We start from the raw sequence: 17,490 nt of genomic DNA on the forward strand, positions 1-17,490 counted from the left end.
CCTATGAGGAGAGGCTGAGGGAGCTGGGGCTGTTCAGCCTGGAGGAGGCTCAGGGGAGACCTCATCACCTACAACTCCCTGAAAGGAGGTTGTAGCCAGGTGGGGGTTGATCTCTTTTCCCAGGCAACTATCAGCAAGACAAGAGGGCATGGTCTTAAGCTGTGCCAGGGGAGGTTTAGGTTAGATATTAGAAGGAATTTCTTTCCAGAGAGGGTGATCAGAGATTGGAAGGGAAGTAGTGGATTCTCCATCTCTGAAGGATTTTAAGATGAGACTGGATGTGGCACTCAGTGCCATGGCCTAGTAACCACAGCAGTAGTGGATCAAGGGTTGGACTTGATGATCTCAGAGGTCCCTTCCAACCCAGCTGATTCTATGAAAGATCAGAACCAGGACTCGTAAAATACTTTAAGACTGGGAGAGAGATTGTCAGTTTATATTAACTGACAATTTGCCTGTAAATACTTTATTTCCTCTTTTTAGGTTCACAAGATTCACAAAAAAAGTGCTCTAAATTACAGTAAGTCCATTTTACTAGCAACAGTGCTGAAAACACTCCTGTAAAATGTTTTCAAGAGAACCCATGTGTGAAATGTTAATTCCAAATATGCAGAGCATATACATATCAAGTTTTATAACAAAAATGCTTCCATTAAAGAACCTTCTGCTTCAACAACCTCTTAAGAGACAAATCATTTGCACCTCAAAAGAAATGCATTAGACAAACACGATGAACGTCAGTACAGAAAGTATATTCACAATAATCTACAGCTTGCCACTAAAATAGTAACAGCATATGCACATTTTCCCACAAAATTCAGTACAAGATTACAGATCTGAGAAACATGCACTACTATACAAAATTTAATGCATATTCTTATGCCAGAATTGATGTATTAAGCTTCAGTTCTGAGACAGCTTGCAGAACTCAAATAATTTACTTGATCACAACCAACAGAAGCAGAAATGAAGCTATAGATTTACTTTTAAAACTATGTTCTCTTTTACCACAAAGACTTTGCTACTTCTCTCAGAAACCATTTCCCCTCTGAGAATACTGAGTCAGTAGTATGTAATTGATTACTTCAGGTATCTGTATTTGCAGAGGCATAGCATGGCACGAACTCTTATAAAACTTCCCAGTGTTTCTTGCCTAATCTATACAAATTTAGTATATGACTCTAAATACTATAAAATACCATAACAAGATGGGTCAAATGCACTTAATCAGTGTAAAAATATTAAAAACAATCATTACAATATTTTTTCTATTAGTCAAGAAATAAAAGGGGTTTGAAGCCAAAGTGAAATAGGATTTGGATATTCCTTAAATTCTATTTCAGATCTCAAAATCACTACAAATGTTCTTCTCTCCCTCTCAGTTTTGGTAGCACAATTTTTTTTTTCCCCTACTATAACCTTAAAGCTTGGAACAACCACCTTCTTAAATATATTCATGTTTCTCCTCCCTCACCCCAGTAACTGTGCCCTTATAACAATCTTATGTGTTTGCATTTGTACCAATTGTCTCCCACAGACCTATTTTTACTCAAATTTTAAAAATTATCATGACTGCAACAACAGACTGTAAGCAAAACTCTCCATTCTATATAACATGAATTAGCACTGTAATTTGCTCTATGTACAGAAGAAATATTGGACAAGCAGGTGGGGTAGTTCTAGTAGCTCCTATTCCATCATCTTTCCTTAGCATCATCAAATTCAATTCTCAACTCTGAAATATTATATCTGGTTGCATATTTATGTTTTAAAACACTTCAAGCACATAAAAATACAGTAAGTGTTCAGGGGTGATGAATTTCTAGGCACTTCGTTTTCATTTTTTTCTACAGAAATTCTGTAAATTCTTTTAAAAGTCTCATTAGATATCACTGTGCCATGGCCTGAACTACTTCATGGCAAGGGATAAATGATACCTTTAATGGCAATTACAAAAGTCTTTCAGAGTAATGAAGATCTATTACACTGTTACCATGATTTGTATTTTAAACAAGATAGATCACCTCAGTTGTACAATACTCTACAACAAATTTCAAATGTTTCTGTACACAGCAACAAAGGAGTGACTTTTATTGTCACAGAGAAAATAAACTACCCCTGGAGAAAGTAAGAGCTGAAAGGTGAGTGCTAAGTTGTCAAGACCAGTACAGTGCTCAGACAACTACAGTGAGAAAAGACCAGCGGATGACAAAAGTTTAAGCAAAGGGAAAACAAAAAGACTTGTTCGTGCAAAAGGTTTGATTTCAGAAGATTTTTTAATAACATTTGCAAAAAATTTAATTGTTCCCTCACATTTAAAATAAATTAATGGACTCTTTGGGCTGTAAAGCCTGTTAGCTATTTAAGGGATTTATAGTAAAATTAGTAAAATCATTTTCCTTAATAAAGGGAGTAGTTAAGCTGGAAGTGGTTAGAACAAGTGCTTCTTATGTCTCAGACACTATTTTGTGACTGTGGTCATACCTATGTCTATGTCAGTTTATCCACCTGAGTATAAGTAAAATAAAACAAGCATTAGTAAACATTTCTTTCAGGAGTATTTCAGACCTCACAGACATGCAGTAGGAAAATGCAAAAAAATATGAGGAGAGATTAATAAGACTCCAATAACTCTAGAGGCACACTTCAACACGCCAGGTTATATATCTGTCACCCAATTTCTGCACTTTTTCAAGCAGTTGAGGGCATTATATGACACCTCATCTCTTGAACTGCAGAGAAATGACAAAAGAATTAATCTGTAAATAAGTGAGAGATACATAAGCAAACCTTTCTCGTACCAGAAAGACTCTAAAAATTATTAGTAGTAACTGACTTATGTTTATTTGGAATGACAATGTTTTCTGGAAAAAACATACTGGTTTGATTTGGTTTCTTTTTTAACCAGAAGTCCTCACATTCACCTTACAACTTCATGGACAGATTACAGTGAAAACCGAGTAAAGAATGTGATTTTCATGGGTCCTGCTGAAATCAATGGAATTCTAGTGGTTACTAGTGGTCACAACAGTTTCAGCATATGAACTAAAACACAGGATCGGCACCTTATACATAGATTAAAAAAATAAACAATTTTTAAAAAATCCTTTTTGCTATGGATTAGACATTTTCTGCAAATAAACAAAACGCTGCAATTTCTACTAATCCAAAATTGAGGATTTTGTTATGAAACTCTAAGAAAATCCCCCAAGAAGGACTGCTGAGGAGATATGTCCGTGTGACTTGAACTTTTCAAACCTCATAAAAAACCCCAGTTAATAATTACAACATTTGAAGGTGAGATTCTTAGGACTGAAAGTAGTCATTTACAGCCACACCACAGTGTTACAGGTAGCATTGGTAGGGTGCTTATCTGAATGACAGCAAGATTTTAGTATCTACTATTCTGAATCCTCAAAAAACTAAATAAACTATACAAAAAACAGAAATCTCAAATTTCAAATTAAACTAATGGGTAGTTGCTGGCATTGAAACCAAACTAGGCTGCTCCTAAATCAGAAATAAAAAACTATTTCCTACAATTATATTTATTGTAGGACTAGTAAGGTGTTTGGTTTAGAAAGTTTACACATTTTAAAAAATATGCTAGATCTGTATCTGCAGTCAATTAGCAGACAATAAATAAAAGTGGAAGGTTTAGTATATTTTTTGCATGTTTAGGAGTTTTTCCCCACTCAAAAAAAATATTTTCCACTTTGTCCCAAACATTATTTTTTTTATATTCAAAGTAATATAGAAAAAAAAAAGGTTCCTGGTCAGTACCCAGTAATCTGCAAAAGTCTACACCATGTACCAAACAGAAGAAATGTAAGTAAACTTGAAGTCTTTCAGCAGTTCTTTGGAACTTTCTTTCAAAGACTTTTCTATTTTCAAAAAACCACAGTGATGTTGCATCACACATAATTCTTCAGTGCTTTTACCACAAGCTAGTCATATGTCAAGAAGTCCCTGTGTGCAAAGCATTAAAAACAGTAGATGTAGATTATTCCATACAGTATAGACATGCATCCTGCAAGTAGCTATGAGCATAAAAACTTAGATTACAGCATCACTTTTATTAGAAACACAACTACAAGAATAAAGGAAGTAAGTAGAACTACGCCAATTTTTTGTTATACTTTGGTCATGTAGAGTTATCCCATGCAGATGTTCTGGAAGCTCAGAATGCAAGTTATGAAGTTTAAAAAAGAAACAAATAATCCTTCAGATTTCCCTGAATATTCTTGAACTAAAATATCCAATAAGACAGAATTGGCAATATTCTCATAATCTTTTTACTTTTCAAAATTAAAATTCAGTAGTAGTGCATATACATTCAACAGATACAATACATTTAATAACATATTCTTCAGCTCTCAATTTCTTTCTCAATACAGTCAATGCATTAGGAAACAACTGCAGCAGGGACAGCTCACATAAGCCACTGTTCTTGTTCTTTTCTGTACTTCTCAGACCACTTCTGAGTAAGCTCCAGGTAAATATTTGGCTTATGCGGTTTATAATCAAGGTAAACCACCTGTCCAGTCCGTTTAGGGACAGCTTTTTCAATCTGAGTTCCCTCGTGCCATTCATTAAAAGATGTAATAGAGATAATTTCCGGTCGGACCAGAAGGGCTGCGCTGAAGGCAGTCTCATAGTACTTCCCATTGACACGATTACGGGTGTTGTGGTTGTTCCATGGTCGGATACTGGTATCAATATAGCCTGGGCCCACACTTGGAATAAACATTAAGTTGTTACTATCACAAAAGGCTTTTAAACCTGCCCAATTATGATGAGATGAGCCATAGGAGAAGCCATTGGTGGCAAAGTACGTGTACATTCCATCAAAACCACTTCTGTGAATGTCGTGCTTATGTCTTTCTTCTACAAGAAGTGCAATGAATAATGCATCATACGGAGTATTTCGAATACTCTGGGATCCAGAAACAGTTAGCAGATTTGCCCAGATTTCAGGAATTGTTACGTAAGAATCGTAAACGTAAAACATGGGAAGAAATTTGCCTGTGCTGGTCTTCTGCTTGTAAAAGGCCGGATGGCCTCCGTATCTATAAAGCAAACAAGTATTGTTAAGACAAAATTTGCCACTTGGAAAATACTGTTGAACAATCTGAGCTGAAGACTTTTCCTAAAAACTAATTTAAATAGACAGGGTATAGACTTCAAAACATAGCAATCCATATCCACTCTCAGTCCAGTGTTTGCTGAAGTATCAAATAATGAATCTTCAAAGAACCTTTCAACTACTACAAATTAGTAACTGTCCTGGTTTTGGCTGGAACAGGGTTAATTTTTTTCTTAGTAGCTGCCACAGTGCTGTGTTTTTTTGATTTAGGATGAAAATAACATTGATAACACACTGATGCTTTGGTTGTTGCTAAGTAGTGCTTACCCTAAGGCAAGGACTTCTCAGTGTCTCATGCTCTGCCAGTGAGGAGCTGCACAAATAGTTGGGAGGGAGCATGGTCAGGACAACTGACCTGAAGTGGTCAAAGGTATATTCCATACTGAAGAATGTCATGCCCAGCATATAAACTGGGGGAGTTACCTGAAAGGGGGCTGAGCGTTGCTCAGAGCTGGCCTGGTGGTCTGCAGGTGGTGAGCAATTCATCTTGGGTACTGTTACTCTCTTTCCGTCTCTTTATTGTTAGTGCCACTAATAATACTATTAGCATGATTATTATAATATTATTTTGTTTCACTCGTTAAATTGTTCTTATCTCAACCCGTGAAGTTTATCTTTTCGTTCTCATTCACCCCACAGTGCTATGGGGCAGGGTGGGAAGGAAGCAAGCAGTTGTGTGGTACCCTGCTGCTGGCTGGGGTTAAACCACAACAGCAACTTAGTGTCAAATTGTGCTACAGTTATTAGTTTCCTCTGAAGGGTAATTCTACAATTCAGTATGAAATAAGATGGTCTAAGCACCACTGATAAACAAGACAACTAGCAGCTACACAGAATTTGACAAGATGAATTAAAATCACTAGAGGTCAACACATTAAAGCTCTAGGTGCTAGTCTGGCATTATAAAAATGTATATTTAATTTATATATCACGTGGTTAAAATTTTAACTCCTTTAATGTGAAGTATCATGACTTATGGTATTAACAACCGTTGAAAGCAATTTACATTTGAGTATCTATGTAAAGTTCACATTTTAATATTTAAAAGTATTTAATATTTAAAAGACAGACTGAGTTTTGCACCACTGAAATATGAACAAAGTTCCTTACAGTTCTCTTCAGTCTCAGTAGATCTTTATATATTCTTAGAACTTCTACATCATATGCATGAGCCCCCTAAACCAGCATGTAACAAACCCCAAAGGAAACCATCCCAAAACGACTCACTTGTCAATGATGTACTTGACGTTGTGGTACATACTGCGATCATCTCTGTCTTTGTAAGGTTCAATATGAAAAGTGACCTGAAAGGTGAAAACGTAAAAGCAACACAAACGTAAAACACTATTGAGTACATGGGCACTGTGTATTAAATGAAGCAAGTACCAGTCACAAAAAATATACTTCTTCCTTACAGACCAAACATTTTCATCAGTACAACTCCTGCACTGCTAAGATTAGAAGCTTCAGATTCCAGGAAGATTGGTATTAAAGTAAATATTTAGGGTTTTTACATTAAAACAAAACACTGCTTTTGTATTCCCTAGGCTACAGCAAGTGGTAATCATGCTTCAGAAAACTTGAAAAACTATAGAAACTAAAAATGGAAATAAAAAATTATTTGAATGTCAAAGAACTGATTAACTAATGAAACATTTTTAAATTTAATTTCTAACCAATGTATTAAATTTGCTATAGATAATGCTCCATGGATAGTTTTCAGTGTCAAAATAGATTTTAAGATATGGGATATGAAAACTTTAATTTAAAATTTTATAGATTTATCTAGAGCAATAAGCTCTTGCAACTACATCTAATATAATGTACTGCTACTGCTCTGAATGTCAAGCTTGGAGGTAAAGGAATTAATTAACCTATATATGTGAAGTAATTCCAATATAAAAATGCATTTGTATTCAAATATACATTTACGGAAGAGTACATTACCTTAATGAAAGCAACTAGTTATTCAGAAGCAATTTTAGAACAAAATGCATTTAATAAAGTCTTTGACAACTTTGCAACAGTAGAAAATTTCCATTGCAGAGCCAATATCTATCTCTATTAAGTAGAAACAATAGAAAAATAGTATCAGACTAAATCACTAGGACAGATAGTACAGGTTGAAGAGCACTATAATTTCATCTTTTATTTCCAACTATCAAAACTAGGCAAATCAAAGGAGCATATCTTTTCACAGACTTTTATTTAGCAGACACAATAGAAATGTATTTTAGATATTGGTTTTTGTCTACTGACACTACTAACATTTACTATAATAACTTACTAATGCAAGAATGTTTAAAAACATTACAGTGAAGGTAGCATTTCCTAGTAGTATCTACACTGAATATCTGTATTCCCATAATTATTTCAAGCAGTAACAGCAGTTTCATTCATATTCCAATCATTATCACACTATTGCATGCATTTTTCTTGGTAGCTTATTTCATTTTTCCTTGGTTCCTTTGATACTTGGATGTTAACAAATTCTTTAGATGAGAGCAAGGTGATGATCTGAAAATACGTTTTTTCTTTCATTTTAATAGTTTGCTATTACACAGTGCAACCTATGTCCCATAATGCAATTCACACAGTATTTCTGACAGTTTCAAAATTACTTCTGTATCTGATTTATCTTCCTACTTTCCTCCTGCTTGCCAAGGAATCTACAGTTCCTCCCAGTGACAGGAAATTTCTCTGGGAATCTGCAACTTGCATGACCAACTAAAACCAGAGCTTATGAACAGGCTGTGTTTTCAGTACAGAGTACAGCAACACCCTCCAGAGACGAAACACATACAGCTACTTAAAAACTCAAATGTATTACCTGGCAAGATTAAAAAGCAATGCACATTTTCATTATCACAAAAGGAAAACACAAGTTTTATTCTGAAAATAATAATAATAATAAAAAAAAAATCAAACAACAATTTTAGATTCTACTGATCAATTCACGTAATCTTTATTTGACATGATATTTCACCCATTTCAAGAAGGCAGTAACTTAGCCTTTCTATCCTGTCATACCCTGTAATAACCATAAAGTCAGAGCACCATCTCTCCGACCTTACAGTCCAAGGCAAAAGTTCCAGGTAACTTCTGGGATAAAGACATTCATTCAAACTACATCTTCTAAATCTGCCTTTATTACTCATAGATGCTTGCTCATGATCTCTATGATGAGGCGCCAGCAAGTTATGAAATGCAAAACATGAAGACAGTCCTTCTTTCTCAAAGTTCCTTAGTTTATAGATCACTGTATTCCATAGTATTTTCTAAAATGTAATACTTCCTTCAACTCCTAAGCCTCATTGGAAAACAACATATCATCTTATTTTAAAAACTGTTTCCTGAAAAGAAATAGAAAATAAATACCCACAACACTATACCTTAGATTCTGCATGCTAAAGCAGATTACAATATTTATTCTATTTATAAGGCAATATTTCTCAGGTCCTACCAAAATTCAGTGCAATTCTAAGGCTTCTGTGACCCAAAAGAAGTGCAGCATAATAGGAAACAGAAACAGAAGCCACTATTATATGACAGGTTTCCCTGCCCTACACCTTGAGTAAAAGTAGTAAACTCTTAGCAAGGTTTACTTTCCTAATCAGTCCTATTTTATCATCTAAAAATACTTTACCTTTAGATTATATTTGTGTGCATAGTCCAGAATAACAGGCACCAAATCATCAGTTGGTTCTCCATTTTCATCAGCCATACCTGGTGGGTACCATGAAAGCACTATTACACCTGAAAATACAAAACTTCAGTTTTAATTCATGTTGTTTAACATATTACATGTACACTACTGTAACATGTAATGTTACATGAGTTAAAATTATTGTTTGATGCGAAACCTACATAATATAAATCAGAATCTCAAATTACTTTTTAACTAGTTAAAAAAATCTCAGTATTCTCAGAGTGTATTTTAACTCCTCTCTTTGTTTACAGGACTACAAAATAAACAGTGGTTAGATCATCTGTCAAGGGAACAGATCTGTGCTCAGCGTCCTAAGCACAACACTCAAAGCCATTCCCTCCCACTTTTCAGCACAGCATTCTAACCTTCAGTTTGTACCAGGAGGAAAAGACTGCTCCCCAATAAGGCATTATAGCTATGCCAAAATAGAGCCAGAGAATATGAAGATACACAGGGTATACGTATAACATAGAGTTATAGAACAGTCAAGAGGAGAGGGGCTATGCATGTGATGAAAGATTCTTGTTTTATAAAAAATTTTTCTCTAACATATTTCTTCATTGTACCTCTGGCTCTACTACAAAAAAAATCATTCAATATTAGAAGCAGTGACTGTAATCCCACAACCTTCTTTCTTGCTAAAAGCAGTTACTCTGGTGTAATCCACACTTACAAGCATGTCAAACTAGTTTTTGAATTTATTATCTTCAAAAATGCTTGCGTAACTCTCAATAACTTAAGTATGTTACTAGTCCTGCGAAAAAAAGACAACAAATAGAATGATCTGGTACTGTAAATTTTTCTGAAGCTCTCCATGAAAGCGAAGAACACATACCTCTTCAGAAAGGCTAAACCCTTTCCTTCTAAAATAAAATGCTGTCAGATAAACAAATTAGATCTTTTAGATGTGCAGCTGGAAATAATGTCAAGAAGAAGGTAAGTCTGAAAAAAATACATAAAATAACTGATGTAGAAATATTTTCCTAACAATGTTATTTAAAACATATGGAAGAATAAAGCAATATGATTCTTTTTTACTAGGTAAAGATTTAAGTACACAAATAAGGTCACTGAGATAGGAAGTACATACTCTAAATTCCACCTACTTTGCTAACATTATAACATTTCTGACTAAAAATTTCCAAACAAACAATTCCAGAATTAGGAAAAAGAAAGCATAAGTTAGAGTCAATACACAATCACGTTCTAACATCCAAACCAGAAGTCTGAGCTCACCATACACAGGAGGTAGTTCAACTGTCTCCATTCCCTCCACACTTCATCAAAAAGTGAATCACAAGTAACACTATCACAAGAGACAGTCTGCTCAAGGACAAGAAAAATGCAATATTTTACTGCATTTTATCACATTATCTTTTATTTTATGCAAAAGAAAAGGACCAAATTCAAATGAGTAAGATGGAAAGAACAAGCAGAACAGTAGCAACAACTTGGGTATCTTGAATACCTCCGACAAGACTCTTCTATACCTTTAGGAAACACATAAAAGTTCAGGCAACAGAATTGCTGATCAAGGAACCTAAAAACTCACATTTGCATTGATCTTTCCCTGAGAAAGATTACTTAACATTTTCTTTCCTGTAGTTAAAAAAATAAAGTTATGTACCACTTCAGGAGTCTAAAAGAGAATGCACTTGATGCTAAAAACAATATTAAAAATGTTTCAAACCTTAATGATTAGGTGAATGAAAGTGATTCAGTACAAGGTGATTAGCAGTCTCAGTAATGCTATGAGCTCTGGTCATGTTGCTCCAACTACATTTACAGAAGCATTCAGAGTTTAATATCAGCATATACGACTGCTAATTTAAAGAGGATTAACATAAAAAGGACCAGAAAGTTCAACAACAAAGAATGACCAAAAATATATTGAATATTCTTATGTATATAGTTCATCTTATTGAGAGAAACAGAACATCAATTTCTATTTAAAGAAGATACTTTTGGACAATTAGTGAATTAATATCTATTTGTTATTGCATACACAGAATTCAGAGAAAAAAACCCACTCAATAACTGAACGGACTGCTCCATAACCATGTTAACATCATTTTCTGAAACCTGGTCTTCAAACTGAAGTATAAAAATTTAATACACAGGCTATATATTCCAGAAATGGTTTCTGTATTTTCCATATATGCTATCAGTGCTTAACAGTAAGTCACAAAAAACATGTACCTAACTACTAATACTTTTCTTATATTTCTGTGCTGTTACACTCATCAGACAAAGCTCTGAAGATGTAGGTTTCCGCTGGGGGTTAAAACTCAGATACAAAGACATTTACTAGTTTCAGACCATTTCCTGAATTACACAGAAAAAAAATGGAAGAATGGGTCAGTTGTGTTCATTGGCATACATAAGGCTGGATAAATGAAAAACATGCTGAAATGTTAACACTCATTACCAGTTGAAGCTGAACGCATTTGTTTCATGTGGGCTTCTATGACAGTAGGGTCTTTGGAACTGTAAGATCCGAGTTCAGGATAAAAGTTGGCCCCAATGTCCTCAGGAGGATTATGTCTTCCCTTTGGATAATTGTTTGCAATTTTAGGATCCCAATGCGGCAACAGTGGATGGTTCCAGTGAATATATTTACCATCAAACTGTGGATTCCCATACCAAGTATAGTAAAATATGTGAAAGTTATAATTAGGAGAAGACAGCTCCTCTTCCAGTTTATTTACAGGAGGCATAGATGCTTTCATAGTATTGACAGCAATACTGTGCAAATTACTGACACGTGTTACAGTATCTCCTTGAACCCTATTCAGTGAATTCTGCTTACTGTCTAAGAGAACTGTTCGTTGTTGAAGCTCAGGCAACAAACCAAGTCCAAATGGATCCCCAAAGCCAGCTCTGTCAGGTCTCAGCGTCTTCAAAGCCATCATTATGGAGCAAATAAACAAAATAAAAAGCAACAAAATGATGCACGTTCTTCTGCGAAATCTTGCCATGATGTCATAGTTCAGAATCCCAACAGAAGGATTTTGGCCGCAACTGATCAAAAGACAAATATTTTAAAGTCAGATTTCTTATTACCTAATTCAACAGTATGAAATGCTTCACAAAGTCTCTACATAATAGAAATAACAAGGAGACAACTGTGATGCACACACTGACTGTGTAACTAACAGACCTTTGTGTGGGGGGACACAAACAAAACTCCATTTTTTTATTTGAGAACATGAGATTCTGAGGTTCTACCACCAAGGACTCAAATATTTCATAAAATATGTTACTTTTGAACTTCATTGTTATCCTAACCCAGGTAAATACCATGAAATGGAAATTCTGGTTACATTATTGCAGAACTATCATGCTTTGACAAGTGTTATTCTGGTAGAAATAGCACAGAAAACAATTAAAAAGCAGAAGCCATGAAAGGAGAATAACACAGAACAAGAGTAAAGTACAAAATGGGATATGATGAAACTACAGCTTATGTTCAGAATGCAGGTTTCATTCACTAACCTATTTACTGGCTTCAGACCAACCACCTTGTGTTTAGTTACCCGATATATTAACTAAATACTTCAGCAAATTAAACTCAAAACAATAATGCTTTGCAACTTTATAGATCTAAGATTCTAATCTGTTTTCTGAATTATGTAAGCAAAAACCAAGATAGCATTAAGGATGTACCTCAAGCAGAAAGCCTGCAAGTCAGCTGCTGACAGCCAGTTAATACAATGTCAGGGCTAAACTCAAAACAAGACCAACCGCACAGAGCAAGATTTGAGCCCTGAAAGTAGGGGGAAGAAAATCAGTATAATGGAATGCCCAATTGCTCTATTTATAACTTTAAGTCCTGTTCAACATTATCACAAGAGAACCACCGAAAAGGATTAACAAAATTTAGGTTACCACCGAATTATGTGGAACAAGATTATGCATAAAACTGACAACATTAAACTGGAAAATCTAAGAATAAATTTCTGATTCAAGAGCCAATACACATAACATAGCTGTGATTTTGTATTTCTGCCAATGACCTCCAAATTTGAGAATCTTATTTTAATTTACTGAGATGTACATGGGTAATTTTAAGATATTTATAAAGTATCTTACCTTAACTTCCTGTTAATGCTCTTTACGGATTTTATAGTGCATTAACATATAGCTCAGTTGTCACAACACACTGTTTGCTACTGCTGCGGTAATTTTAGATGAGGAATTTCAGAATATGCTTTTCAACAATATAGCCTAAATTGGATTAGCAGTAATACACTGCCAAAAAGGGAAGTTCTGCTTCCATTTCCAATATTAATCCCTTCATCCTACTGTCTACTCCTAGTCGCTTCTGCGATTCATTTTGTTTTCACACTAAGGTCACTCATTCACTTTAACCGCAAATCCCTGTTAACATTTCAAAAATAAACAAGAAAACCCTTGTGCACTCTGACCTTGTTAGAGAGATGACTCAGCTGAATAAGTATCACAGCACTAAAGTCAACAAAGAAGAACAGAGGGAAGAAAGCAAGAGCACGAAAATTATATTGTTCATTTTGCCCAGCTGGATTGTGAAACCATACCTTTGGCTACTGCCAAGAAAAATGATTTTACACCATATATGCTTATAGTACTTAAGACTTTGAATTAAAATTTTGTATCATTTTACATCAAATTACAGGGTTCTTCTTCTATAGCTAACAATCCATCCCAAGATCTTAGAATTTCATCAAAGAAATTATCTGGAGTGCAGAACATCTTTCTTCTAATAAGAAATTAAATACATTCAAACTACTCCTACTACTTTTCATGACCTTTTCAGTCTTCTTTCAAGAATATTATGCTACCTCTCCCTAGTAGTTTAAGTCAATTTTCAGATTAGACAAACTGAAATTTTCTAAAGGATCACGATTTTTTTAAAGAAAACAATATTATTCACCAGGCTAATGTATTAATGTACTCAGTTTAATTTAACCCAGGTGCTACTGATTTTCATCAAGCAACATACAGGATTGCCAGTGATAAACTACTTCTGCATTTATTATTTTATCTCTTCTCTTCTGTAAAAAAGAATTCATGACTGCAGTGTCTGTAATTAGAATGTTCATAAGGTTTTTCATTTGGGTTTTCCTATTCCATATCAAAGAAACAGTTCTTTTTTTATTCTTTGCTTGACGTATCTGCTACTCAATTCCTCCTATTTCGATTAAGATTTCACTATTATAAAGTGCTTTTTCTGAAGTCAGGAATTGATCTTGGTGCTCCATGTTCTTATTTCAACAAGTATTTTTTCAATGGAATATTTCTCATTAAAGTATACTGAAAAACGAGCAGCATGCTTATAAATATTTGATGAGCATCAAGACAGACTCTGGTCTAGCATAGCATATTATGAAGACCCAGTATGCTTATACAGAAGCTCAGCATCAAAGTTAAAAATTTCTAGAACAAGCAATTGATATCTATGGTAAAGGCTTCTGTTTTGGGAAGACGTCAGTCTCAATGATGATATAATTTAGCCCTGGCATAGACACATATACTGTAAAAGCTGCATTGAAGAGCTACAGATAAGCAATGCTTCATATGTCTTTTATTCTTGTTCAGATCTACTTTTCAGAGACAGAGGTAGATAAATTACCCTCATCAATGCTGGTGCCACAGCAGAATGGTAATATCAGGGAAAGAAACTGAGCAACCATGCCCCATGAAACAGCTACCTGAAGTTACACCTATCCTTAGAACTGGAAAAAAACTTAGAACACATTTCTGATTCAACGGTCATTAAAGAAAGCATAGCTGTGATTTTGCATTTGTCATGGACATTCAAATTTTAGAGTATGACTGCAATTTACTGAGGTACATGCCATTCCTTTATACTTATAAAGTACTTTGCCTTGAACTTTCAGGTGCATTTGGATCTAACAGCAATTGCCTTTCTCTCTAGGAAGAAGTCAGCCTGAATAACTTCAGCTTTATGCAGATTAACATCCTACATGCAGTTACTCTGACTCAAAAGCTTTTGGATTCCTACTCCAAGTTTGTTGACCCATCTAGATGTACCAGCCAAAAATGTAAGTAGTTTGAGCTCTTTCTCTTGCCTACTAAATTAATTTTAAAAGAAAAAGCCATCTGTTACAGGTTAGAAGGAAGAATAAGTTAGTTTACATGTCTTTTGGTTTCTCCTTTAATGAGTACAGATACTACAGTTCCCTTCATTACACATCAGAAAAATATGAAGCTTTATCATGAAAGGGTAGAACCTATAATTCCATAACATCCTGTCCCCTTCTCAAAAAAAAAAAATCTGACAGTTATTTTACTTTTTAGTGCGTAAGTTCCTATACAGAATTAAAAGCACAAGATAAATATAAGTGTATCTATCCCACTATGACCATCCCTATTCCAAATTAATTTGTTTTTCATTGGTAATAAATAGTATGAAACTCATCACAGCAGGCAAAATCTCCAGATGGTCTTCTTAAAACAACTAATATCTCCATGAAGAAATAAAAAAAAAAAGCATCTATGAAAAAACCAGAAGTATTTCCTTAATTCTTCCCCGAACTTAACAGGAAGTCTGTCTCAAGGATAACATCTCTCATTTAAGCTCTTACTTGACAGTACGTTTTTTTTTCTCCCTCATGGTAGCTTTTTATACCCTGAAGTTACTCTGCAGGCAAACCTTCTGTTTATCCTTTCCACCATATGAAGAAAAAAGTGTACTGATGGACAGATGATGAGAGCTTTTTTCCCCAACTTGTTTCCCAAAATAAGGATGTTTGTTCAGTCAAAGAAAGCAAATAAAACAAAAACCAACCAACCAAAAAAAAAAAAAAAAGCTGAGAGTTTAATTGCCCTAGGTAATTTTGGTCAGATGATTCTGACCAAACTCAAGTTTCCATGCCCTGCCTAATGGGTTTTGTTTTCCAGGTTTGCTGATTCCAAAAGAGAAATACACAGTGCAAAGTATGTTCAGATATAACAGATTCATCTATTTTAGTAAGAATGAGCGAATACTGTAATTAATTTAATCTGATGTTCCTTAAACACAACAAATGGATATACAATACAGAATAGAGGTCTGAAAATCTGATTTTATTGATCAAGTGTAAGGTCATCCAGAAGTCACTGAGGCTGGTAGATTATGCATGGAATCAAAACTTCTAAGCTTATGTTCTGCTTTCTTTTTCTCTAAGAACATGAAAACTCTGAAGTGACAGATGACCTCTAGACAGAGCTGCAGCTCCCAGGCCTTAAAGGCCCTTGATTCTGGAGCTACAGTGCAGATGTGCACCTAGAAACATTACTTTGGTTCCCAAGTGATTGACCAGGTGAGATTTTGTAAACTTCCCTGAGGGCTGATAACAGTGTCTAAACCACTATATTTACATAGCACATTCCGGTACACACATATAATAAAAGCAACAAAAGCTGACCATATGTTTCTTGTAAATGTTTCCAGCATTAGAAAAAAAAACCCCAGGGAATTTCTCAAAAAGTCTCTGCATATGAAAAACCTTTTTCTAAGTTGTTTTTTTTTTTAATACCTTGAAAATCATTAACGATGGAAGAAGACATTAAATATGGTCTTTATAGCTGTGCTTACATACTAAAAAGATATCCTTTTAACCAATTCCAATAATAGATTTCTTTTTGGTCCACTCAATTCAGAAAGAGGTATTTGAAATGTGACAATCCTAACATGGATCGCTCAAAAAACAGAAATGTGACTTGAATTTAAGAAAGGCAGCAGTAGTAACAAAACACAATGTTGCTGGATTCTTCATTCTAAACAAAGGTGGTAAGGCAGCGTTATATTATATATAACTATTTGACCTCGACATGCTTCTACTTTGAAAGGACATGGAAACACACACCTAACTTTGAGCAGCTACAGGCCATGAAAAGAAAGCGACCTTCAGGCAGCTCCATCACAGGGAGCTACCTGCGAACCCGCCCCCGGGGCAGTGCATAGCGCGGGCAGCTGCACAGCGAGGCTTTCTCACACGAGCTGGAAGTGACAGAGGGGAGCGAACCCCGACGGCAGAGCCTGCTCCCCTCGCCTGAGCCAGCCACCGCACTTAGAGCGTTCGCACTTCTCCGCCACAACAGGGGCATGAGCCGCGGGCGGGAGGAGACGCGGGGCTCCCGCAGAGGGAGGAGGACAGAGGGAGGGCACAGCTCGGGGGAGTCCCGGCCCCTCCGACAGCGGCTGCGGGCGGGGGCGGGCGTCGTCCCTTCCTCTCACGGCCTCTTTCAGCCCCGTGGAGTCCCCTTCGCAGTGGCCGGGGCCGGGCGCGGGCTCCTGTGGAGGGCCGCGCCGTTATCACCCGCGGGAAGCAGGAGCGCTGCCGAAGGCCGGTGGCGGTTCCCCGCGGGGATAACCCGGACGGGCGCGCCGGGCCGGGTCGGGTCCGCCACTTGCTAACGGTGGTCGCCGGGCGGCAGCCGCGCGTGCGCCAGCCGGGGCGCATGCGCGGGGCCGGGGGGCCGGGCGAGGCTTGCGCCGGCCGAGGCGCAAATTCCCCGTAATCCCTTGGGGGGCTTGCGCTGCGCTCATTCCTTTTTCCCTCTGGGAGGAAGGCACGTGCGCCGCTGCTGAAATGCCTAAGGCAGCCGGTGGGCTTTCAAATAGCTGCATTTTTTTTTCTTGCCTTTTCAC

At 36.2% G+C, this 17,490-nt stretch overlaps 1 protein-coding gene across 2 annotated transcripts; it reads right to left on the reverse strand.

Moving 5' to 3' along the window:
• Positions 1 to 401: 401 nt before the first annotated feature.
• On the reverse strand, positions 402 to 12,605 carry MANEA (mannosidase endo-alpha). Of its 2 annotated transcripts, XM_018078222.3 has the most exons (5): positions 12,522 to 12,605; positions 11,284 to 11,876; positions 8,793 to 8,902; positions 6,374 to 6,450; positions 402 to 5,069 (listed from the first exon to the last, which is right to left on the reverse strand). In XM_018078222.3, exons 2-5 carry the CDS (start codon positions 11,831 to 11,833, stop codon positions 4,433 to 4,435), a joined length of 1,374 nt encoding a protein of 457 aa, XP_017933711.2. In that variant the 5' UTR covers positions 11,834 to 11,876; positions 12,522 to 12,605; the 3' UTR covers positions 402 to 4,432. The 2 variants fall into 2 exon arrangements, with proteins under 2 accessions (XP_017933711.2, XP_017933712.1); XM_018078223.2 differs by lacking the exon at positions 12,522 to 12,605 and having other exon boundaries at positions 11,665 to 11,970.
• Between the last annotated feature and the right edge of the window lie 4,885 nt (positions 12,606 to 17,490).

Source organism: Manacus vitellinus, unplaced genomic scaffold, assembly GCF_001715985.3.
Source record: "Manacus vitellinus isolate BGI_N305 unplaced genomic scaffold, ASM171598v3 scaffold_4_pilon, whole genome shotgun sequence".
Taxonomy (NCBI): Eukaryota; Metazoa; Chordata; class Aves; order Passeriformes; family Pipridae; genus Manacus; species Manacus vitellinus.